At 39.8% G+C, this 25,007-nt stretch overlaps 1 protein-coding gene across 1 annotated transcript in view; it reads left to right on the forward strand.

The window, feature by feature from the left end:
* Positions 1-4,636: 4,636 nt before the first annotated feature.
* Positions 4,637-25,007, forward strand: part of tmtops2b (teleost multiple tissue opsin 2b) — a 31,470-nt gene continuing 11,099 nt past the window's right edge. The window contains exons 1-2 of the mRNA XM_086051354.1: positions 4,637-5,239; positions 19,969-20,294. Coding sequence (XP_085907480.1) covers positions 4,870-5,239; positions 19,969-20,294 — 696 coding nt within the window. The 5' untranslated portion in view covers positions 4,637-4,869. The remainder of the gene's footprint in view (positions 5,240-19,968; positions 20,295-25,007) is intronic.

Here is a 25,007-nt window from a genome sequence, read left to right on the forward strand (position 1 = left end):
AAAATAATTTGAAGTTGAATATGTGAAATACTAGTGGAAATTGGAACTCATTTTTCATATTTCCCCTTCAATCCGGTTCCGGTCTTAAATCCGGTTCCTCGAGGTCCGCTGCCCTGTCTGTTTTCCATTTCTCACTGCTGCAACACACCTTTAACTTTGGATTCAAATTTAATTTATTACTGTAGGTGAGGCAAAACGTTTTACTTGAGGTGGGCTTGAGCTATCGGTGACGAGAGGTGCATTTTAGGCATGAGCCTTCCTAATCCCCCTCTTAATACCACTACTATCACGTTGCAAAATAATGATCATGCCATAATCGATAAACTGGTTTTGAAATCACCAACAATTTATAACGGTATCCTTGTAACTGCTGAGAAAACTTATAGAAACAGCATTTTTCACTCACAAAGTGCTTTATATACTGTAGTCATGTAGTTACTTACAGTAAGTGTTTTTCACAGAGCTGGGCACTTGACCCTTTTTTGCCCGTCCGGCCGCGACCCTCCACCATTGACCTGGGTACCCTTCCGGCCGCGACCCCCCGGCCATATTCATAAACATTGCCCCGCCCCGTTCCAACGCCACAAAAAAAAAAAAAAAAGTGCATGATGCCCCCGCGGGAGAGATGCTAACGGAAGAGGTTTATTTAAGGACAATTAGCTGGCTAACTTACTATTCAAACCCGCTGTGGACACACTTCAAACGCGCCACTTACTCACGTACTTACCCAGCTGCGTGTGCTAAGTTCCATTGCGAGCCCTGGGGTTGGTTTTGTCGTATTGTATAATTATTTGGGTCCAACAGAAGACACGTCTGCTAGCATTCAAGAAGTTACTTATTTTCCACACGTCCCCTCCTTCACGCTTCCCAGCCTTCGAAATAAAAGCATGCCAGAAAACCACTACACAGCAGTTTGCTACGGCGTATTTCCAGAAGTAGGACAGTACATGATGTGCCATACTTGAGTGCTGTGCGCAACTTGAATATACTCCCAAACACAAGTTGTTTTGAAAGAAGCCTAAAAAGAAGCCTTTCACAGAGTAGGCTGAGATTAAATTTGGCCGCCTCGCGACCACGTCACACGCATGAGGGCCGATTAGTGGGCCGGACTAAAATCCACTTCCGACCGTGCTTAGTCCAGCCATTTTTTTAAATTTATCACCCTCCACCCCTCCGCCCCAAAAATGGGCAGCCGGCCGGGCTGGAGGGTCCGACCGGTCCGGCCCAGGGACGGACTGCCCAGCTCTGTTTTTTTGTCCCACATCTAGTTTTGTAGTGGTATTTTTAGATACACAGTGTTGAGGAAAACTCAGAGATTCTGATGTGGAAAAGTGTGCAACTTAAAATTTTTGCACATTACAAAGTGATGATATCGATATCTGGTGTTTCATTTGTAATATATTGTGGGACGTAACTGGTGGCTACACTGCAATATTTTGTCTTGCTTTCAGAAATCAAATCCAAAACATTCAGTCATGAATTCACAGCTTTGACATTCATAAGCAAAGATCATGTCATCTTTTGACGTTTCTATTTTCAGCCTGTCCCAAACTGGGTTATATCATTGGCTGATAAAAATCCCTCCGAGATCATTTATGCAGCCATCTGTCTGGGAAGATGTTCTGTAATGGACCATATGACAGCTGTTTATAGTGAGGATTGACATGAAAAAAATAAGCTAACACGGAGCTTATCTCTCATAATTTGTGATTCTGACACATTATCAAAATGAACCATGGAAAACACTGACACAGGGGATTAAAGAAAACAATTAACTAACAGCCACCCCACGCTGCATGTGTGCCAACAGTTGTCCATTGTTATGAAACTCTGTGAGAAGAGACTGCTGATTCAAGTGAACAAATAAATAAGTAAAAATCTAAATCACCTACAAGAAGAATAAAAAACAAGGAATGAAATAATCATTATTTCAGTTTGCAGCAGATATTTGTAAAACACACATAATGTACTGCAACAAATCGCATGAGCTTTGCTGATCCGTGAAACATTGCTGGAACAAATCCATCATGGATGCTTTTCATTGTTTTCTGTGCCACAACAAAGAACAACGGCTGCTGTGAAAACCTATTTGAAACTGACTTATGACAGATGGACAGTAAAAATCCCAGTGGGCTCAGCTAGCTATTGAGACACAGAAGCACAATATTAGCTGCTTTCAGGGAAGACATGATGGGGAATTCAGAACCTGTGCTAATACGAGACATACCATGTAAATACATCTTATACGGAGGTGAGCTGTGCCAGTTGCATAACTGTTGCTTAGTGAGGTGCTGGACCAGGGGTCTTCAATCCTGTTCCTCGATGGCTGGTGTCCTGCCTATTTTCCATCTCTCGGTGCTGAACACGCCTGATTCAAATGGTCAGATAATCAGAAAGGTCCGAAACTGGATCACGATCCTGATCATTTGAATCAGGTGTGTGTTGCAGCAGGGAGTGATGGAAAACAGGCAGAACGCCGGCCCTTGAGGAACAGGATTGAAGACCCCTGCACTCTAGACGGAAAAGCAGTGGTGACTCTCCATTCATCATGTTGAATTGGCCAAAAAACGCCCCCTGACGCCCTGAAAATGACTCCGACGTGTCAACGGTGTGCACTACCCAAAGCATACGCCATTCATCAATGCCCAACCAGCTTCCATCGAATTGGTTTATAGAGGCATTAGTGAGTTTGAGTGGTATGTTGTTGCTTTCCATTGACAACTTCTAAATCCTTTTTTTTTTGCATTTGAGCAATTGAACAATTAAAACATTGTTTTTCTCCTGCCTTGCCGCTCAGTGTATATAAGTACCGTAGTATAATGCAGGTAAGTGACACGGGCTGTGTCAAATGTTATTTTAGTCGTAACCGCGAGGTGCTTAAAATGAAGGGTCGTTGTTAGGACACCCCGAAACAAATCAAAATCGAGAATCATTGAAACCGGAATCGGAATCGATCGGAATCGTTCAAATTCAAACGATGCCAAACCATACTCTCTGTTTTGTTCCCAGTCCTTTGTAACCCTGGCAGTGACTCCTGCATTTCCAATGAATACGATTCTATAATTAGGGGTGTAACGGTGCGCTAAATCACATTTCGGTTAGGTTTTTTGGAAACTTTGGTTCAGTATATTTTTGGTACAAAAAAATGATTTATTATTTTTTTAAATATGTTTATTTTGAAAAGATGACAAGTAAATGGTACATTTTTTAGAAAAAATAAAATAAAAGCGAACCATTCGGGTGATATTCTAAGAAATGACACCAGAATAAAAAATACACTAACAATAAAGATGTCTTAATTTAGTAAATTATTGAGACACTGAAATCTTTAAACACTCAGCAGCAAAAGCCTATGACACACCTAAGTATTCAAGTTAAAGTCCAGTTGTCATTACAGTACATGTATACACTTTTTGTGATTAAAAAAAAAATACATACAATAACAGTTACAATTATTGCTAACTATATTAAAACTCTTTTTATCAGTTTTTTTAAAAGTCTTTATGAAATTGTAGCACTTTTTAGGCATTGAAATCTTTGAATGTTCAACAGAATATTGTAACGAATTGAGTTATCTGTGTTATGGTCGGATTTGTGTGTTGCTGAGTTGTGATGTTTCCGAGGTTCATGACTGCATCGGGAGTGGAGCAGCAGAGAAAGAAGAGCGCGGGCAGTTGTACTTGGATTAACAAAAACGTGATAATTAAACTACATCTGACGGCGTGTTCCTGGAAAACGCTACAATATGATAAATCTTGCTATTTAAGTTTGACGTTTTGGGCTAAAAAGACTGCTTGCTTCCTCGTCTAAGAAACATTCAAAGTCGGATGATGCCCCGTGCATGTTAGACGTGCTAGCCACAACATAGCCGCGATTTCATGTAGCAATGTCGGCACACAACCTTCGGACTTATCCAACAATTGACGATTACGTTTCGTTGCACGACAGCTACCATCGACCGTCTGCACCCCCAGTCGATGATCATGTTTTGGCACGTGACAGCCACCCCCACAACACATTTGTTCCGGCATGTGGTGGCCGTCATAACCCCCCCACTCCCACTGTCGACGAACATTTTCGGGTCGAATTTTTGTCCCATTACATCCCTGATTTCACACTATAGTCTAGGGTGCACCCAGCACGAAAAACGAACAGAGATAGGGAGGTAGAAAGTTTGAAAAAAAAAAATGGCTAGTGGAAATTCTGATTGGTTGATAAGTTTAGAGACTCGCCAGCTACATTGGTTGTTGTTCTAAAAAGTTACATTAGAAACACTTGGCAGTAATATAAAAAATGTGCAAAAACTTAATTGTTGCAACTAAGTTTATATGTTTATTGTCACTTTACCACTGTGGGTGGTCTGGTAACTACATTGAGGGACAGAAATAGGGGCATGATAATGTCTCCGTCAATTGCTGACAGTATGAGTAATAGACTTTTCTGAAAATAGATTTTTACAGCTCCCGGTCAGGAAGGATGAAGTAAGGAAAAAATCTACATTAATACAAGGACGTAAATGAGAGGAGAAAGAAGGTCGCTCCCACTATATCCACCGTATCCCTGCAGCTCACGATGTAGGGATGACGTCAAAGGTGCCTTTAAAAAGATACCGGACCTCGCGGCGAGGCGCACTTTCATGCAAAACCGCGAGCGTGGATTACATTGCAGCGCGGGGAAAATGGGAGAAAAACGGGATTGTGGGGTGAAGCGCTAAATAAAAGTGGTCTATTCAGAAAGAAACGGAGAAGCTGGATGGAGTAACAGGTGGGACTGTGAGGCATCACCCTCATCATCACAAGCATTGGAATTTAAAAGGAATGCGCGCAAAGATCTTGTAAACTCAACACAAGTGCACCCAAGCTCTCATGCATGGACGCCAGGATGTTCTCGGGCCAGGCGGCTCTCAACTGGAGCGGCTTCAACCTGAGCGACGACCCGGAGCTGGCGGAGCCCGGCGAGGTCGTGGCGCGCCTGTCGTCCACCGGCTTCGTGGTGCTCTCCGTGGTGCTGGGCTTCATCATGACTTTCGGCTTCCTCAACAACCTGGTGGTGCTGCTACTCTTCTGCAAGTTCAAGAAGCTGCGCACGCCCGTCAACATGCTGCTGCTCAACATCAGCGTGAGCGACATGCTGGTCTGCGTGTTCGGCACCACGCTCAGCTTCGCCTCGAGCATCCACGGACATTGGCTGCTCGGCCCCAGCGGGTGCAGCTGGTACGGCTTCATCAACTCCTGCTTCGGTAAGTTTCGAGGCGCACGGGCTCTGGTCACTTCATTACGTACATCCAATCCGACGCAATAAGCTTCTTTGTGCAGAGGAGATCGTGCTAATTAGTCTCCCCCCACCACCACCACCACCCTCCAGTCTCTGAAAAATAAATAATTTAAATAAATTATATATAAAAGTAGGCATGTAGGAGTCGGACGCATAGTGCAACTTGTAACACTTAAAACCACATTTTGAAAGCCTTGGTCTTGTCTTGGACTCGACTGCACACTGTAATTGTTTCTTCTCGGTCTCAGGATTTTCTGTCACCGGTCAAGCAAGCATGTGTCTGCTATTCTTTAGCTTCATTAATGTGATTATAATGAGAAGCACTTGGTTAAAAAAAGTTTCTTAAATGCGACCACATTCTTCTTTAAATCATTGTAAAATACATCCAAAGATGTTGTTATCTGGAAGAATTTAAATGCAATAAGATTTGAGATGTTTGCATGTTGTGCTTTAAAAGAGTTGCAGACACTACAAACTCAAGCTCCGTGGGCCAGATCCAGCCCACCACATGGCCCTTGAAAGTAGTGGTTTTTAACTGTTTTCACCTGGGACCTGCATTTTCCTATCGTCATAAAGTCGCGACCCACTTTTATAGAAGTTGAGAACAATAAAGTAAATGTATTGTTAAAGAATATCCTATGAAAACATACAGTATCTATAGTATACCCTTCCATGCACCCATACATTCTGTGTACTGCTTATCTTGGGTGTGCTGGAGTCCATCCATCCAAACCAAATAAACAAAAACATATTCTCATGCATACCTTTCAAAAGAATGTTATGTTCCAAATTAAAGGCAAGTCCGACCTGGGATGCATATATTTCACTGGACATGGAAAATGGTGCCTCAATTTACCTAACAGTTCCGCTTCTACAGAAGCAATCTGAACTCACTATTAGTCATCTACACTAACACAGCAGTAACATCATAATTACAGTAAATATTTGTATGAAAAACACTTGATAAATTGACCAGAATTCAATAGAAAACAGTAAATACAGAGCTAAATGTGCATGCCTACTTGTGCTGCATGACCACCATGTATTCTTACGCCACTGGGCAAACTAGAACATGTTGTGCCACTCGTAATCTTAAAACAATGTAGTGTGATGGAGGATCCCCTGCAATTTTATACAACCTTTCCATGATTTACTTCTGGGTCTACTTCATGTTTCTGGATTTGCTCTTTTCATTTTTTCAGAAAAACTCAATGAAAATGGCATTTTTCTTTACTTTTGACGGATATAAACATTTCTTATATAACAAACAATAACAATAACAAACTATAGCAATAGTATTTACAGTCATACAACATTTGGTTGTTGCTGTTGTACATGACTTGTGATATCAAACTCAATTAGTCATTAACATTAAATGAGGTATTTTAGAAAAGCTCCAAGTCTGGTGTCACAAAGGATATATTTCAAACCCAAACTACGAGATGTCCCCTGCACGGTGGGCCAGCCAATCAACTATTATGTCTACAGAGAGATCCTGCAGAGGAGGCGAGGAGTACTTGGGGGTGGCCCTCCTGCATGCCTTGGAGGTTTCCTCCTGCAACACAACTGATTCAAACGATCGGGCTCAGGCCCCTGCAGAACTTGCTGATGAGCTGATCGTTTGAAACAGATGTGTTGCAGCAGGGAGAGATGGAAAACAGGCAGGACAGCGGCCCTCGAGGACCAGAGTTCGACACCTGTGCGATAGAAGAACATTGCCATGCTGGAGTAAGCTCAAGGGGGCCATCAAGGGCACCCGTTTTAAAGACAGAAGAAATGAAGACAGAGCTGCTGAGAACCCAGAAGAATCTTTCTTGGAGTGCCTCAATGTGTGGAAGAAAAGACTGGATATAGACGTGCAAAACTTTGAAGCGGAAAACGTATTGTATGAGTTAGGACTATGCAGTATTTTTGTGACACCAGTCCTGGGACTTTTCTGTCACACTATATAATATATACTATACAATAATAATGATAATAATAATAATAATATATTACAGGGGCACTTGTGTAATTCCTGTTATGACACAAGCACGGACACATTTGTATGTTTTTTACATCATAGTAGCCCTCTTACCACAATGTGGGTTTGACACCTCTGATGTATTGTCCCTACTTAGCACAGGGTTAAATCTGACCTTCAGGGGTTCTCAGTCCTCTAATCAAAATATTAATAGTAGAGCACGTTGAAATGCAGAGGTGGGCATTTGACTAATTTTTTCTAGTCTGACATTCGTCATCCGTCAGTTAGTTTGCCAGTAGTCCGTCGGTCCGTCAGTCCATCCACCCACTACCCATCCCCAAGCCCCCAAAGAAACGTTGGCAAAACGGACGCCCGTCAGTGGCGGACTGACGGACCATTAGTGACGGACGCCGTTAGTGCCGATTCCACTGACGGACGAAAGTCCACTTCCGTCAGTGCTCTGTCCGTCATTTTTAAGAAGTTTTCCGTCATTTGTCAATCGTCAGCAAAATGGGCATCTGTCAGTCTGACAGAATGCCCACCTATGTTGAAATGTATACATTGTCAAAAAACAACAAAAGAGTCACTGATGGTAATGAGCAAAGTATGGCCCATGCGGGTCCACATACGCATACATGCCGCTCCGTTTTTTCATGCGCATCCAACCAAACATTATCAAGTCTCTCAAGTGTCCTGTAATATTTGTTGCATTCATTTAACAGTTTATTTACTTCTAAAATTGGTTGATTAAAATATTTAATGAATTTTCCCGCAAAAATTGTTTTATTCACTTATCTCGTTAAAGATCTGCCTGATTTATTTATTGTGAATAAAACAAAAAATTCTACACATACATTGACATGTTCTTATTTGTTTTATCGAGTATTTGGTTAATTACGTAAACATAAGTAAAAAATAATTCTTATTTTAATAAAGTTAGCGTCATTATTTTAAGTCTTTTTTTTTTTAATCAACATCATCTACAAATGACCTTGCCCATTCATTCATTTCAAAAATTAAATCTGGCCCTTTTTTTAAATTTAACCCTTTGCCCTTGGCTAGTGGAGTGGTACATTTGCCACTTCAGTGCAGCCAGCATGGGTTCAGTTCCCACTCAATAACAGTGTAAATGTGCATCCGACCGGTTGTCTGTCTCTCTATAAAATGTGGTTGCCTGGCAACCGTTCAAGTGTGTAGCTGAACTTTCGCCCAAAGTCAGCCTGAATGTGTGCTCCAGCTCGCCATGACTCTGAACAGGATAAGTACTATAGAAAGTGGAATGCCGAAAATATCCTGAAAACCTGAGATTTACAGTACTATATATTTACAAACGTTCACAAATAAAGAGTAACATTTTTTCGATGCAGATATATTTCACCGCAGCTCAATTAGATATACATTGCAACATTAGTAGTAGTCAGTAATCCAATAGTGTTCATCTTGTCTTCTTATTTGTTAAATGATTTTCAAGTTTCTTTTGTTGCGACAATGACAATGATCTACCCGAAGAGAAAACTCTCTTACCTTGCTGACAGTTTCGGCTGTCACCGCAGCCTTCCTCTGAGCCATAGCTGAAAGCGGCGACGGCTCCGAGGAAGGCTGCAGTGACAGCCTAAACTGTCAGCAAGGTAAGAGCGTTTTCTCTTCGGGTAGATCATTGTCATTGTCGCAACAAAAGAAACTTGAAAATCAATTAGTAGTAGTCAGTATCGGGGCCCTGTTTTCATAGGCAGGCGTAAAAACGGGCGCACCTCATTTTGGTTTCGAGGCTTGTCTATAGTGTAGTCTGTGAATTTGGTAGACTACACTGCATGCAAATACATATCACTAGCATCCTGCCGGAACCTCCTATGTCATAATTTGGTCAAGTTCATATTTGTTCACAAATCTATACTATTAGTCAGTCCACATCTGTGGGAGTTATTTTTATAAATTATTGACCAATCTAAAGTGTCGAAAATGGCTTGGTCTCTTTGACGATGCAATATTCATGGTTGAACAAACATGCTGTCCTTGGGGTCTCCTGAAAAGAGTTTTAGTTCATAAAACACGGTTACGTAGTATTACAAATTGTCATTCACTGCTGATTTTGTTTCCATGTTGATCATAAACTCATGACAAGTTCCACCTTTTCATCCAACTTCTCTGCTAAATGCTCTTTATACCTCATTGGTACTGTGCTCAACCATGTATTAGAGGGATTTCAGGAACTGGCCAACTCGTAATCATTAGTGGATGAGCGACAGAATTGTGGTGGTGACGTGTGTTTGGAATCTTCTTTGTACATTCCTTTAGAATTGTGCAAATAATGTGTTTACACAGCATTGTCCAACATGAACATGAAAATGATCAATTAAAAACAAACAAACAAACAAAATCAACGAAAAACATGTCTACTAACATGTTTCACACGGCTTGTTACAATTGCCATTTATTAAATCCCCCCCCCCCCAAATGATTTAAACTCAATTATTTTAACTCAAAGCATATTTGCATGTCTCCCATGTTCCAGAAAAAGGCCTCTTAGGGTTATCGAAGACTCTACTTTTTCTCTTGCCGTAATTGTGTGTGTGAACGCTTGTTTGTCTATATATGCCCAACACATATTCAATTTTCTGCGTATTATTCATAACCCTTTGATGCACAACATGAGTAAGAAAAGTAATTTTCTATATATTTGCAATGAATTAATTACAGGTTTCAGTATTCAAGGTATTCCTCAATTAACTTGTCTTTTATCATCACGCATTCTCGATTTAATTTTTCTTTTCTTTGTGAATAAAAAACATTTTTGATTCACTACACCTCTAATGCACAACATGGGTCAAAAATGACCCACATTTATTTTCTGTTTAATGCATGTGTTGCTTAGTGTTTCAATTATATATCTTTGAAATAAAATATTTTTATCAATTACTATGTCAAGTATGCATTAATGTAAATCAACTGCAGTATATTAACACACACTATTGTGGAAGTGTGACGTCCTATAATGTTCTCAGTTCCCCCGTGTGTCATCTGTATGTCTAAAGGCCTTTCACATGGTCATTCACACAATTGAATGTTGACAGTGGTGGGCATTCCGTCCGTCCGGCGGACTGGTCCATCTTTCCGTCGCTGACAGATGCCCGTTTTGCTGACATTAGACGATAGACGGGAAACTTTAAAAAAGACGGACTAAGCACAGACGCAAGTGGATTTTCGTCCGTCTGTGTAATTATCACTAACCTGGTCAAGTTTGAATGGACGTCACAGTCCATCATTGACGGATGCCCATTTGCTGATGAGAGACGTAAACGCGACCCAGACTGCATTGACTGTATATGTAGAGCGGGTGGTGGAATGCACCGGAGAGGGAAACAAGAGTTAGTCAAGCTGACTAATTAATGAGCAAATAAGTAATACAGTAGCTTTGAATACAGAGACAGTTTTACAAAGAAGCTCTTGTGAGTTAAGTTTTACATTTCTACTTTTATTTTTGGAAATGTAGGGTTAGAAGGTTGTGAAATGGTATTTTGCAGGCCTACACTCCATTTCAGAAGGTAACAATGTGACACAGCATTCTGGTTAAGGTCAGCAAAATTTAAAAGTAAAACTTTTAAGATGTAAAGCGGAAGCAGGTTCCCACTTAAAAGTTCAATAGATTGGCAAATAAGTGTAGGCAAACTGAAATGTCAAATATATGTAAGTGTAGAGCTGTTTGACCAGCAAGCCAACACGTTAACTATGTAGCTAGTGCACTCCGATTACCATTTTAATCAAATTGGTTCAGATGATGGATGGATGGATTTTTCATCTGACAATGGACGGACTGGCGGACCTTTGATGTTTACTGACAGAAGCCTGCTGTCAGACTTGACCGGCAGACGATTACAGTTAGGCTTGAAAAAAATGACGGATTGACGGTTGACGGGCGGGTACCCAGGCAACTGATGGATGCCACAAATGACGGACCGGCAAATTTGAGTAAAATTCCCATCTCTGTTCTCAGACACACATATTTGCCAAACTAATGCGGTTTCAAGTCGCCCTTGTGGGAGCGTCATTCATTGAGGGAAATGAGGAGCTCTAACAACACTACAACACAAAAGCGTCATGATGTGAATTGAACTAATTTCACACATTGGGTGCCTCATAAAGCATTTCAATAGAAGAAAATGTGTTTGCATATTAAGTGTCATGATGTGGAGGACCCAAATGCGAGAGGGCGAGGCATGAGAACTGGTTCAGATGTTTTAATGAAAACAAATTAAAACACAATAGACCGGATACTGAGGCTTGGTGTGGTTACAGGGCTTGGCTTGTGGAGGTGACGAGGCTTGACGAGACAGCGCCATAGACTACGACAAATAGGACACCAGCAAATACATGACAATGACCCAACTGAACAAAAACTAGCAACTTAAATACAAGCACACTGACGAGACAACGAGAAACACCCGGACAAGAGACACAAGGTAGGAGGGAGCTGATTGGCCAACACTAGGGAGTGGAAGGCACACAGGTGGACACAATAATCATGACGAGACACACACAGAACACTGAGCAAAACATGAAACTAGCTCAACACCAAAACAAACCAAACATGACATTAAGTGGAAAACCCAGAATGGATTGTACAAACAGAAGTGAAGGACAGCGCAAAACTGGATGTGGCTTCATCCATTAACACAAAAAGACTTTATCCGTCTGACTTTGTCAGAGTTCACGTATTGACTTTCCAATGACTATTTCTTGTACCTTTACACCAGGTATGCATAAAGATGATGTACCAAAGACACGCAGCAATGATTACCTGGAACTGATTGGTGAGAGATGACTAATTGCTGCGTCACTTGTGGAAATAACAGTCGCTGGAGCCTCTCCCGGGTGCCTTTGGGCAAAAGACAGAATACAACCCAGACTACTCACCATTCAATAACAGAACACATAAAGAGACAGACAACTGTTCACGCTAACATCCACAACATCACTGAGGTGCGAATAGAAACCACGAGTCAGTCAAGTGAATTACTAACCAAAGGTGACATGCTGCTTTTCATTTTTCTACGAAAGTGTCTCTCAGGGAAAAGAGAATTTACAGCAAACCTTTCTGTTAGAAATCCACTAAATATTGATTTTTGCCACCAGCTCCATTTTATTAAAAAAATATCACCTGGAAGAGAGCATTTCTGATCACTGCTGCATCAGTAAATGTCGTTACTGGGCAAAGAAAGAAATCACAAAGTATATTTGCCCTGGGGAAGGTAAAAATTCACATTGCTGTCAAGTTGGGTGGAATTCTGAGATACCCTTGAGGCTCTGACGTAAAGAGCACAGATTTTCTTTTGTAATCCTCGTTGCTCTGCAGGCTATTTGGAATGCTACTGTACATCTCTTCCTGCAGATCAATTCAAATGTGCGGTGAATCACTTCATTCTTTTGCATGAGGGTGCAACGCCGCTAGTTCCAGCAGTTGACATGAAAAATGCATACTGTATTTTCGGGACTATAAGCCGCTACTTTTTTCCAAGTACGCTTTGAACCCGGCGGTACAAACCACGAAGCAGTTAATTTATGCATTTTTACGGGCTAGCAAGTTTCATGCCACCAATTGTTCTGCCCTCGATTGTGCGCGTTCATGAGAACGAATGGGGTCTGATTTCTTATAGGGTTTGATCACACATCAGGGGGAGGTGACAACTCCGAGATATCGCCCACGGGCGAGCGACGCCTGATTTGAGATCAAAGAAAGTCGCGTATATGTGGGATCATCTCCGATGTTTACAGAATGTGTCTGAGGTGGGACAGGTGAGGTGAGGAGCGAGACTTGCTTTGGAAAAATGCTCATTGCCCGTCTAGAGAACCCACTTTTATACAAAACACAACATCGGATAAGACATGTTTGTTGTTTGAGACAAATCCATTCACGGGCTGCCATTATTCCTGGTGAGCGGCAGACATTCTGACAGCCTGTATTGTTAGCAAGACAAGAGAACTTCTCTCGCCCTTAGATTATAATTTTTTTTCCCCATCAGAAAACAAACAAACAAACAAACAAAACAAAAAACAAGTAGCTAGTAAATGTACTTTCACTCACTTCACTTTTTTAGGCAATACCGTTCACACATGGACATTTGAATTAACAGAGATATTAGCATCTACTGAGGCACATAAAGGTTTCTCAGATGATGATATATATATATATATATATATATATATATATATATATATAAATGCATATATGCATATATATATATATATATATATATATATATATATATATATATATATATATATATATATATATATATATATATATATATATATATATCATCAGTTAGTATGATTCTAAAGAAATTACATCTTTATTATTTAATGAAATGAATTGTAGTCCTGTGAAGTGACTGTGTGTGGACTCCTCTTCAACTGAAAAGGCAGTTTGAGCTGCATAGACTGGTGAACATCAACGTCCTCGGGGTTGTCGACCATAAACTTGCGTCACGAATTACTTCCCATTGACACTGTTGCCATGGCATAAGCCCATCATTTTAGCATATGGTACACAGCCCGAATATGATCTGCTTGTTGCACCTCCTATGGTGCTAATTGTGAAGGCTTTTGACTGATTATTGAAGCCTTGGTTGTGTGTGTGCTGCGTGTATAAAATGTGTGTCCATAAATGAATAAATAAATAAATACGATTGCAAACCAAATTCACCCAGGGTAAGAAGAAAGGCATGCAGACTGATACGATTAGAAGGCCACGTAAAGAATGTCACTTTATTAATGTCAATAACATGGTCATGTTTTTTTTCCTCTACTAGAAATGATATGTGAGAATAATGTTAGATATCGATTACATGAGTGCAAAAAGAATTCAAACATGTTACAGTATAGTATGAAATCATCACATCATCTCAATGTAGTATATAGTAAGAATTGCTTTATTGTGCTTTATACTGCTGTACTTTAGAAAAAAATATATAAAAATAACAAAGTGACTACGGCACTGAATCAAAATTTCAATCTGGACATTCTCCCATGCCAACATGTGCTGACTGGATTAAGTCCTGACCAGTTCAAGGCAGACAAACTAATCGTCAATTCTGCTTGCCAGTGATGCTAATTCTCAACATTGCGTAAGAATGTGCATGCAGCCTCATTTGCCTCTTCTTGTACTAAATGCATCACAACAACCAAAACATTGGCTCCAAAATACATGTTTTTCTTAGTTTTCTTTTTTTAAGAGAACACCAGAATTATTTTTTTAGACGTCTAAGTAAAAAACTGGTTGTCTGGGATTCATTCTGGAAAATAAGGATCATGTTGTGTTTTTAATGTTGGTTTGTAACATTGAGGGGAACTTAAGGATTGCATTCAAATAAGATAATCAAAATCATTTGAAGGTTTTGGCTTCATTAGTAAACTGCAGAACGGTAGCGTCGTCTGTTGAGGGGTGGCATTTATTTGTACTCGTGCAACTATAATAACGAAAATAATAATAATGAAACATTACCACCTGTATATTGCATTTCCTGCCAAGTGGAGTAAACAAATGATTGTTATGGATGAATGTAGCAAAATGTTAAAACATAAAACTGATTAAGTGGAACTAATACAGAAAGACTCACAGCTCCTTGGAACACAAACATGGAAGCACACAACACTGTGGAATGATTGCATGTCTACTAGAACACAATATGCACAATATTACTTTGCAGAGAACGTGTTTACAACAAGAAGTAAGACTCCACACCTTTTATTCATCTCAGCGATTGTTTGAGCTTTAATGCTGGTGTTTTGGCTAACAAAATAGATCAAATGTCAGTAGTTATTTTTTTGTCTGTGTTGAGCACTAGCATTTCTGAACTGTGGTGATTACTTGCTACTCATTTTGACTTCTTATGGCGTTTATTTGAGAGAGGTGTTTATTTGTCTTAATTGAGCGACTAATTGAGGGAGGGCCCGTATTAGAGGGACGGACACTATTATGACATGTTTTTACCGTAATAGTCAATAACCATGTGTGCATAAAAGACGTCAAGCCTCCCTTCTAACTTACAACATGCACTGACCACAGTCACATACGTGATGTGGTCAAAAAGAGTTAAGACAGCAATTTGTTTTTTTTGAAGTGGAAGGAATTCACAGGCCTGCAATTGGCTGATGATCAGACTAGGGTGTACTCCGCCTCTTGCCCGAAGTCACCGGGGATAGGCTCAAGCACACCTATCCTAATGAGGATATGCGGTATAGAAAAAAGATAGATGAATTCTACAGACCTGAAACCCGGTCCTGCTAAGTCCTTCAAGGCATGTCGCTGTGAAATTGGATTGACCTTAAGACTGATCCATGGATGGGTTTCATGAGTTCCTGTTGTCATGACTACACTGAAAAACATTTTTGTCACAGGGTATGTTTCTTGAGTTTTTTTTTTTTTTTTTTGTAGGTTGTGCAATGTTTCAGTTGTTTTTGGCAGTGTTGCTCATTGTGCAGCGGGTCAAAATGATGAACAGAAAACCTCAAGCGATGTGAAGGTGTGTCATTTTCAAAAACTTCTATTTTGAGTATCAGCTTTGAAATATTTGCAGTTCCAGGCTCCGAAAATTCTGTTGTTAAAAGCAGAAGTATTTTTACTAGTTTCAGTCAAGTAACGGTGTACAGCATAATCATGATATTTTGCCAGCGGTCATGGAAGTACTTTATGATAATAAAGCCATTGTGCGATAATCAAAAAAGTGTCTTGGGAGAAAGGAGGCTTTTGGTAAGACCTATCTATGTAATTTTAAGAAGGGAAAATTAATCGGTACATTTAACAGTGATATTTTCACCAATATACACTCGTTTTTTAAATATTGGCATTTTTAGCACCCCAAATAGCTTCCTAACTCACAATATACATTTTATCGTGACATCGTGATATGCCAAAGCCAATGAAGAGCAATGAAGTGTCTTTCCAACTGAAGAAGGCAAAACTTAAAGTCGTTGCCAGGCTGTGAAATAAATTTTGTCGAGTAAAAACATGGACAAAACGACCACATTTTAAAAGCAGTTTTCAGGTAAATAAGTCACATTATGGTTTGGTGCAACTCGTCCTTTAAAAGTGCTTCTTGAACATCGAAGTCTACACTTGTGCCTCTCACTTTTTCTTTTTTTTAAGAGATTCAGTAATCAGTGCCGAACAGCAGGGGCAACACGGCATCGGATGTGATTCATCAATTAGAAGTTCATCTCAGCGGGGATCTCTCCACAGGAGATGGGCAGTTGGACGGAGAACCTTCTTGTTATTTATGCCAATCCCTCCTTTGAGGAGAAATCCCAATAAACCAAAAGGGGGGTATCTTTTAGATTTCGTTTGTTTGCTTTTTCCGCTGCCAGTGGTCCACAAGCTACAATTTAAGTCCAATTTAATGTGGAGCAGTGGGGATTAAATGTGTAGCACAACAATTTTCTAGCAGCATAGATCAACACGTTTGGATTCTGTTCCCTGTTCAGGTTAGACGTACAAACTTGTTGCTTGGCGGAATTCATGAGGGGTGAAACCTAAAGTTCCAGTAGGTCGGCACTGTGAATGAGAAACTGTTCTCAACTGCCTTACCTGGTTTCACAAAAGAAGCAGCAGGGGCATGCAGATATAGATATATTGGCGTAAAATCCCCATTTTTTCTTTGTAAAATTTTATTTTGTTATACATTCTTACTTTTTCTTATTAAAACAAAAGAAAGTTTTTTATCATGAGTGCCGTAGTATAATTTGACTTCATTCACGTGACATTGTGACATTATTTTCATCACGTCACATCTAACCTTTTCTATAAAAATCCGACTTTTATTGGAAAAAGTACGATAAACTTTTTTTCTCTGTACACTGTCTTACTTTTTATTGAAAAATAAAACAATAATAAGAAAATAGCCTTTTTTTCCTCATAATTATATTATGTTCTATTTTTTCTTGAGTCTTGTACAAAGGTCATTCAATAAATAAGGTGAATTTTTCGGGATAAGGACTTCTACTCCAGATAGAAGCTTACTTTTTTTTTCTGTTTTACTTCTTTTTCACATGGCTTTAATTTCTTTTGCAGATTAAAAAAAACTTTGGGAGTTTTGGCGATTAAGAAAGATGGCCGCCAAAGAAGCATGTTCCAGGTTTGAACAGCGGTCAGTTATCAAGTTTTTGGTTGCTCAAGGGTGCAAACCAGTTGAAATTCATAGGAGAATGTCAACTGTGTATGGTGCCACTTGTTTCAGCCGAAAAAATGTCTACAAGTGGGCTAAATTGTTTAAAGAAGGTTTGAAAGTGACAATGAAGTCAAAAGTGTTGTGAGCAACTGGCAAAGACATCAGTCCAAAGATTTTTATGCTGAGTGAATACGGAAGCTTCTGCACAGATGGGAAAAGTGAGAGAAAAAAAAAGAAGTAAGCTTCTATCTGTATCAGAAGTCCTTATACCGAAGAATTCACCTTATTTATTGAATGACCCTCATAACAATATGACTTTATTATCACGACATTATTACATTACATAAGATTACATTACGAGTATTCTCATACATACAAAGTGCTGTACATGGAGTAAAAATCAAACATACAAAACCAAAGACCGTTAAAAAGGTTTGTTGGAATAGTACCCGCCTATAGGCAGGGCCGCCTCTAACTTTAAATGGGCGTCCATCGGCAAGTCCGACAAAATTTTCACAAGCACAACACAGTCCCTCAAACTGTGCTGTCTTGTAATGATAAAACAGAACCATTCGCAGACGCCGATCATAAGGTCAAACAGGAGAGCAGTCAAATAAAGGGCATATTGTACACGTTGCAGGACAAGCTGTTTCCTCCTCCTGACTTGATCAAATGCCATTAATTTAATGATTTAAGAGCATGACTGGTAAAATTATTCCTTTTGAGATGTTACTAAGGGAACATGCAGCCAAACAAGTTTAATGACCAATTGAATATACACGCTTCCGGCATTGTTCATGTTTATGTTAATTACTAATCATAATGCCATATTTCAACTAGTGTGCTGCGTAGAACATATTCTGGAAAAAAATATGTTTGGGTTGACTTGCTCCTTAAATAAATTAGCATTTAAATTAAGAGTATCACATCATAGTCTGGCAAAATTCACAACGGCTAGCTCACAAATACATTTTCAAAATGAAAAAAACATTTACTTAGTAGGGTAATTTCTCACTTGATGGGAGCACTTCAGACTCAACTATCTAATTAAAAGGTACTTTTTCTGTAATATGCTCCCATTAAATTTGTAATGTCGTGAAAGTAAGAAACTCAAAGGTAACATAATAGAGTCATCAGAGACAGCAATACTCAAAGTAAAGAGTAACTAGGACTATACAGTATTATTACATTTTGAAGGTAACTTGCAATAGCAAGTTAGTATTTGTGCACGAGTGGACTTTCATATGGTCGACGGCTTCTTGTGGCCTTGATACAAGAAAGGACGGAATGAATCATGCAAGTTATTCTGCAGTGTGAAAAGGTCCACATGGCTTGCTGAATCAATAAAATGTAAATGCTTAGTTTCTTATTTCCCGCAGTCCAAGTGCATTTGTAGTGCCTCTTATCAAACAGTAGTTTGTATCGAGCAATTTGATCGATCATCCATTGCCATTCATATCCTGACTGCAGTGTTACTTTTTCACCAGAGACACGACACGAATGTCAATAGCAGGAGCCTGGAGGGGCTGAAAGTGAAGAGTGTTTTGAAATAGAAGCATTTGCTCAACCCCCGAAAATATTTTCTGCCATCTTCAACTCTTGAACATCTGAAGGCTTCCTTTGATAGCTGGCAAGACAACAAAAAATAACACATCGTATAACAATGGTGGCTATTTTAAAATGCCACTTATCCGTATTTCTGCACTCAGTAGCCAGAGGCATTTATTAACCCAACTGAAAATAGGGAAAAAAAAATTCTGAACAATATTAAACATGATTATCATTTCTCCTTCAGTTAATGTAAAATAGTCTTTAGTATTGTGCAGGGAATTCAAATGCGCTCAGCTAATATTGAATGTCTGTATACTGAGATATTTAGGGGAAATGGGATAATTGTATTTGCTGATGTGTACGCTGCATGTGCCACAAGGATCTGCTACACAAATTGAACGTGTATTTCGGTGACAGCGTTCTGCCTCTACAAGCGAAAATGCAATTCATTCCTATACCGTCTTATGTAGGCCATGACAAAAAGAACACTCACCTTTTTCATAAAAGATAATGTAAAGTGTTTTTAAGACATATTGGCAAGTGAGCTCAAAACAAACAGAGTAACTTCTCTAAACATTTGAATGCACATTCAATTTGTACCTTTTGCACAACTGGTTGTTCTCTAACAAGGAGCTGAATGGGTACATTCACAACCGGGTTTTGGTCCATCAATCCAGCAATACATATTGTTGGCTTAGATTTGGTATTTAATAAATCCATTTCATCTTGCTGTTCACATTATAACATCACAAGTCCAACTGTAACATTGTCACAATAGTACCTCACCATTACGAGGCTTGAAGCAGGATGTTCTGAGTTCAGAGTGTCTAACAATTTCATCATCAGATTGCAACAGAGACATTGTGAGAGTCACACAGGTGACAGGTACAAAATTGGATGTCCGTGGAATTGGTTTCATGTTGGAATGGCCCGCTCACGAAGAGAAAGAAAAATGAACACAAAACGCTTTTGTTAACGCTTCAACGTCTGCGCATTCTTTCTTCTAATGTGCATTCCCAGGTATCGTGTCGCTGATTTCTCTGGTGATCCTCTCTTACGACCGCTACACCACTCTGACCGTGTACAACAAGCGCGGTCCCAACTACCGTAAGCCCCTGTTGGCAGTCGGGGGCTCATGGCTCTATTCCCTGTTCTGGACGGTGCCGCCGCTCTTGGGCTGGAGCAGCTATGGCGTGGAGGGAGCCGGGACCAGCTGCTCAGTGTCCTGGACGCTCCAGACGACACAGTCACACGCCTACATCATCTGCCTCTTCATCTTCTGCCTGGGGCTGCCCGTGCTGGTCATGATCTACTGCTATGGCAGGCTGCTCTGGGCTGTCAAACAGGTAGAAACTTTGTCCGACACGCATCGAAGCGTGTACAAATGTGACTTTAACCCGATGGTATTGCAAGATATTTATTGTGTTTTAAGGAATATAAAATGGATTGATGGATGATGGATGATGGATGGGATTATTTTCAAATCAAGTCAGGGTTTACAGAAATATGAGTGTGTGAACATAAACTGAATTCAAACAGAATTTCTGGCAGATGCATCATACACACCAGATCCAGTTGAAACTTGCTTTGATATTACTCAGTGGGCACAATGGTTCCAATTAAAATTTAAGTTTATTCATTTCATTTTTAAATATTTCATTGGTATTTGACAACGATAAGACTATGAACAGGATGAATATAATATGGATGAAACATGGTTTGACATCTTTTGTTGCTACAAAACATGTGACATTTTGTCATATTCAGATTCCATTTGATTCAGATGTAAGAATCTTAATTTGGGCAATTTAACTGGAAATTTTCCAAATATTTGGGGCACCTCTATATCACATCCTGTTCGTTTTGGAACACTTTCTGTTCAGTATGGGGCCCTTTGTGTTCAATTTGGGCACTTCAAGGTTACTTCCTGCCCAGTCAGGGCCAATTCCTGATAAAATTGGGGCACGTCTGAGTCACCTCCTGTTCATTTTGGGGCACTTGTGGTCCACTTCCCGTTTATTTTGGTGCACTTCCTGTTCAACATCCTGTCCATTTTGGGCCACTTCTGGTCAATTTCTTGTTCATTTTTGGGGCTGATGAAATCCTGATTAGTTTGAATTCTGTTTATGAATACAAATACAATATTTGTCTGAATGTGTTCAGTTAGATGTTGCATTTTTAAATTCACAAGTGAAATTTAAGAAGACATTTGACTTCTATTTTAATGAATATTTCCTCTGCATAGTCAGGGAATAAAATCCACCATGTAGTAACATAATTTTGTCATGGTTTAAGGGATTTTTCCATCTGGATCTGATCTGGGTGGAACCTAGTCTGATAGCTTTTAATTTTTAGCAAATTCCGATCCAATCAAATTCAGGTTGACAGGTTGAGACTTGTTAAATAGGATTGCCTTATAATTTGAATTATAGTTTTATCTACATTCAAAATTTTGGGGGGTCATGTTATACAATAAATACTGAATCTGACCTGCTCCAGATGAAGTCCATGACGCAGTTTCATGCTGATAGATTGTATTTTTGGATAGCATTGGTGATTTCTAGAATTGTGGCATGATAGTGGTGGTATTAAGAGGAGGATTAAGTCGTGTAAATCCTGACTCAAAGCCTGTGTACCAAACGCACGGTCGGCTACTGGGCGTAGGGGCGTCGTTTTTTGAAGTCTCCTCCTTTAATCAATCTCATTCTATCACTGTAATGACTCGCAACTGTGCATAAGCCGCTTTTAATTCAAGAAATAAGAATTAGCCTTCACTTACAATTACTGAGTGGGTTACATTAGCGGAATTACTCCACGCCATTTCGTGAATGCCATTTAGTTGTAGGTAAAAAAAACATTTATTTGCGAGTATGTTTTTTGCCTCCTGACTGGCTTGTCATTGTCTACTTCTTTGACTCTGTGGTTTTACAGTTGGTACAGAAAGTATTCAGACCCCTTGAAATTTTCCACTTTCGTATCCACGGATCAAAGAAATTAAACAACACTAGGAAAAAGGACTGGGACTGCAGACAAACCAACAGCAACTTGACATGGCAAAGGACAAATTACAATGAATGGACAAAGAGTGCCCAAGTCTGGTCCTCGAGATTATCCTATCCAGCCTGTTTTAGGTGTGTCCCTATTCTAACACACATGATTCAAATGATCAGTTCATCAGCAAGGTTTACAAAAGCCTGATAATGAGCCTGATGATTTGAATCAGGTGTGTTGCTGGATAGAGGATCTCGAGTACAGGACTTGGGCACCCCTGGACTAAAAGAAAGCAAGGAAATAAATACAAATAAACGAGACAAACAGAAACACTTGGACAACACATAAAGGGTTGGAGGGATGTGATTGGCTAACACAAGGGACAGGAATAACAAGCACAGGTGGACCCAATAACCCAATGAGACAGACGTAGACAAAGGAACACAAGGAAAACGTGAAACCAAATTCTAAACCAAAACCAAAATCAACCAAGACTGATCATGACTCCTGACCTTCATGGATATGATTGGTTTGAAATTTCTCATGTCCAGTTCAATGGCCTTTGAAAAAAAAAATCTTCAAACTGAAATCAAGTAAAAAAACAAAAAAACAAATCTGTGCAATAAATACGGTCTATGTCAGGGATGCACAACTTAAATGATGCCTTTAAAAAATGTTAAGTCTAAAAGTAAATCATGCAATAACAAGATGATATGTTGTATGCAAGAGCATGCTTCAAAGATATTCTCTAATTCACATTCCAATCCCCTGTAAACTGTGCGAGTATTACAGGGGATTTATTCAAATAAGTGCCCATCTGGCTGCTGAAGACCATTCTCAGATGTATTTGTATAACGAAAGCGCTAAATCTAAGCTACTTTACATGTTTGTCCTTGTGTGAAAATGATGCCTCTGCATAAAGTGTCCTCCAGAGAAAGACGGTAGTACTGTATTCTATTGCTTGGTTTAGCTTCTCATTTTGAAATTCATGTGTGGTGTTTGTCTTGTTCAAAGTAGTTTTATTCTGATGGTTGTAGTCAAAACTCGGCATTCCGCCTATGTGACGGACCCGTCCGTCTAGCCGCCTATTATGGATTTTGTAGGCGATAACATAAACGATAGATGGCACCCTTAAAAAAATTAACAGATTAAGCATATTCGGAAGCCCATTTTTTCCGTCTATGCCATCGTCTATCGTCTATTTGCTTCAATGGCCGGGGCGAGGTTTCCATTGGCCACGGCTGAGGCTTCTGGGTCCAAAAAGGAGATGTATTTAGTCAGGCTGCGGTGAGGATTCAATGCCACGGTGAGTCTTTCGTTTCAAATATCGCTCAGTGGGAGGTGGGCTGGTTTCGAGGGAAAGTTGGTCGAAGTTTGTAGATGGAAACACAAACGGAAGCCCATTTAAAATGATAGGCGGTCCGGCCTATAGGCAATTACAATTTGTTCCGGCCCGACAAAAAAGTGTGTAAACGAACGGCGGAAGGGCACCCTGGCTGCAGGCGGAAGGTGATAAACGGACTTGGAAATTTTAATAAAATGCCCAGCTCTGGTTGTAGTTTGGGTAAAGAATGGCAAAGAACGCTACTGCTCATACTGAAAGCTGCAGTATTTTCATGTTTCTGAAATCTGCAACCACTGTATTAAACCAAACCAATTAAAAATGAAGATTATTAGTTTTGGTAAAGGCAGAATGTTTGATGCCAAAATGCTGTATCTATTTTTCTTTTCAAAGGCTAGAAGGTCAAAGTCGGTTTGACTGAGATGGTGCCATGCAGTGTGTTAAGTTATGTGCTCTCATTACATTAATTTACATCTACACATCTACCTAATCTCCTGACATTTCGCCCCCAAAAAATCAAATCAAAAGCCATTTTTGGGTTCGTCCACTTCAATTCCAACTTTGCCCATCAGGGAAAAAAAACAAAAACAGGTTGTGGGCTGTGATTAATTGCCTGGGTACTTGTAAAGCTAAAGTTTATCATATAATTTAAAGAGGAGGTACAGCTATATTTAGCAGAATAAAAATGCTTAAAGTGGAAGACAACCCAATCATTTTCTTTTCAAGAATATGTTCTATGCAGGCCCACTAGTTGAAACAAGGCATTCGGATTAATCTTGCGTTTGTGGAATAGGAGTTAAAATCCACCCGTTTTTAGCCATCTCATGGGGGCGGCCATTTTGTCACTTCTGTCAACTGAAAATGGCATCACAGTTGCTCAGGGCTCAGACAACGACCAATTATGGTTCAGCTTAAAAAAACAGGTGAGCTGTAATTGGTCATTACCTAGGCCCGAGCAACTGTGATGTTATTTTCAATCGACAAAAGTGACAAAATTCCACCCCACCCCCAAGATGGCTAAAAACGGGCGGATTTTCCTGCTTAACTCTTATTCCACAAATGCAATATTCATCAGAACATATTTTTGACAAAAAGAAATTCGGTTTGACTCCCACTTTAATGTTTCAACACAGAGGCCATCATATAGTTCATATTCTATTTCAATTGATAGTTTTGATTAACTGATTTATTTGTGGAAAAAAATATACTAGTCTCTTAGTGTTGGCGTCGATTGCATGTTCAACGCCGTGCCTTCCAATCTCAATCTGAACACAACTAAACTTTCCTTAGAGTTAGGTTGTAATTAATGCTGTCATCCTGACAGGCTTTGATAAAGAGGACTGTTGGTGCTTGGATGTTCAAGTGTGCTCGTGTGTATGTGAATGGGCAACAATTACAGTTTGAGACCACAAATAAGAGTAGGAAAACATGCAGTTTTGTCTGGTGTCAGCTAAAAGACCACAAAAAAGATTTTGCTCCCCTGGGCAACGTTCCCGAGAGTTGGACATGGTTTATGTCTGTTTTTTTACAGTCTTATTTGAGTCTCCAGATCGTGAAAGTTGGCTTCTTCCAAGGCTTGATTAGCCTGTAATCCAAGATTTGCCTTCGAAAGGACGGTGCAGTTGAGAAAAGATGACTCCATTCATTGAAGCTAGTTGGGGGAACCTTTTGGTTGGGCCAAATAGAGGAAAAAATATGTTTGTAGCACCTGAAAGTTCTGCTGATA

This window comes from Filicampus tigris, chromosome 14 (assembly GCF_054856515.1).
Source record: "Filicampus tigris isolate MCC_2025a chromosome 14, RoL_Ftig_1.0, whole genome shotgun sequence".
NCBI lineage: Eukaryota > Metazoa > Chordata > Actinopteri > Syngnathiformes > Syngnathidae > Filicampus > Filicampus tigris.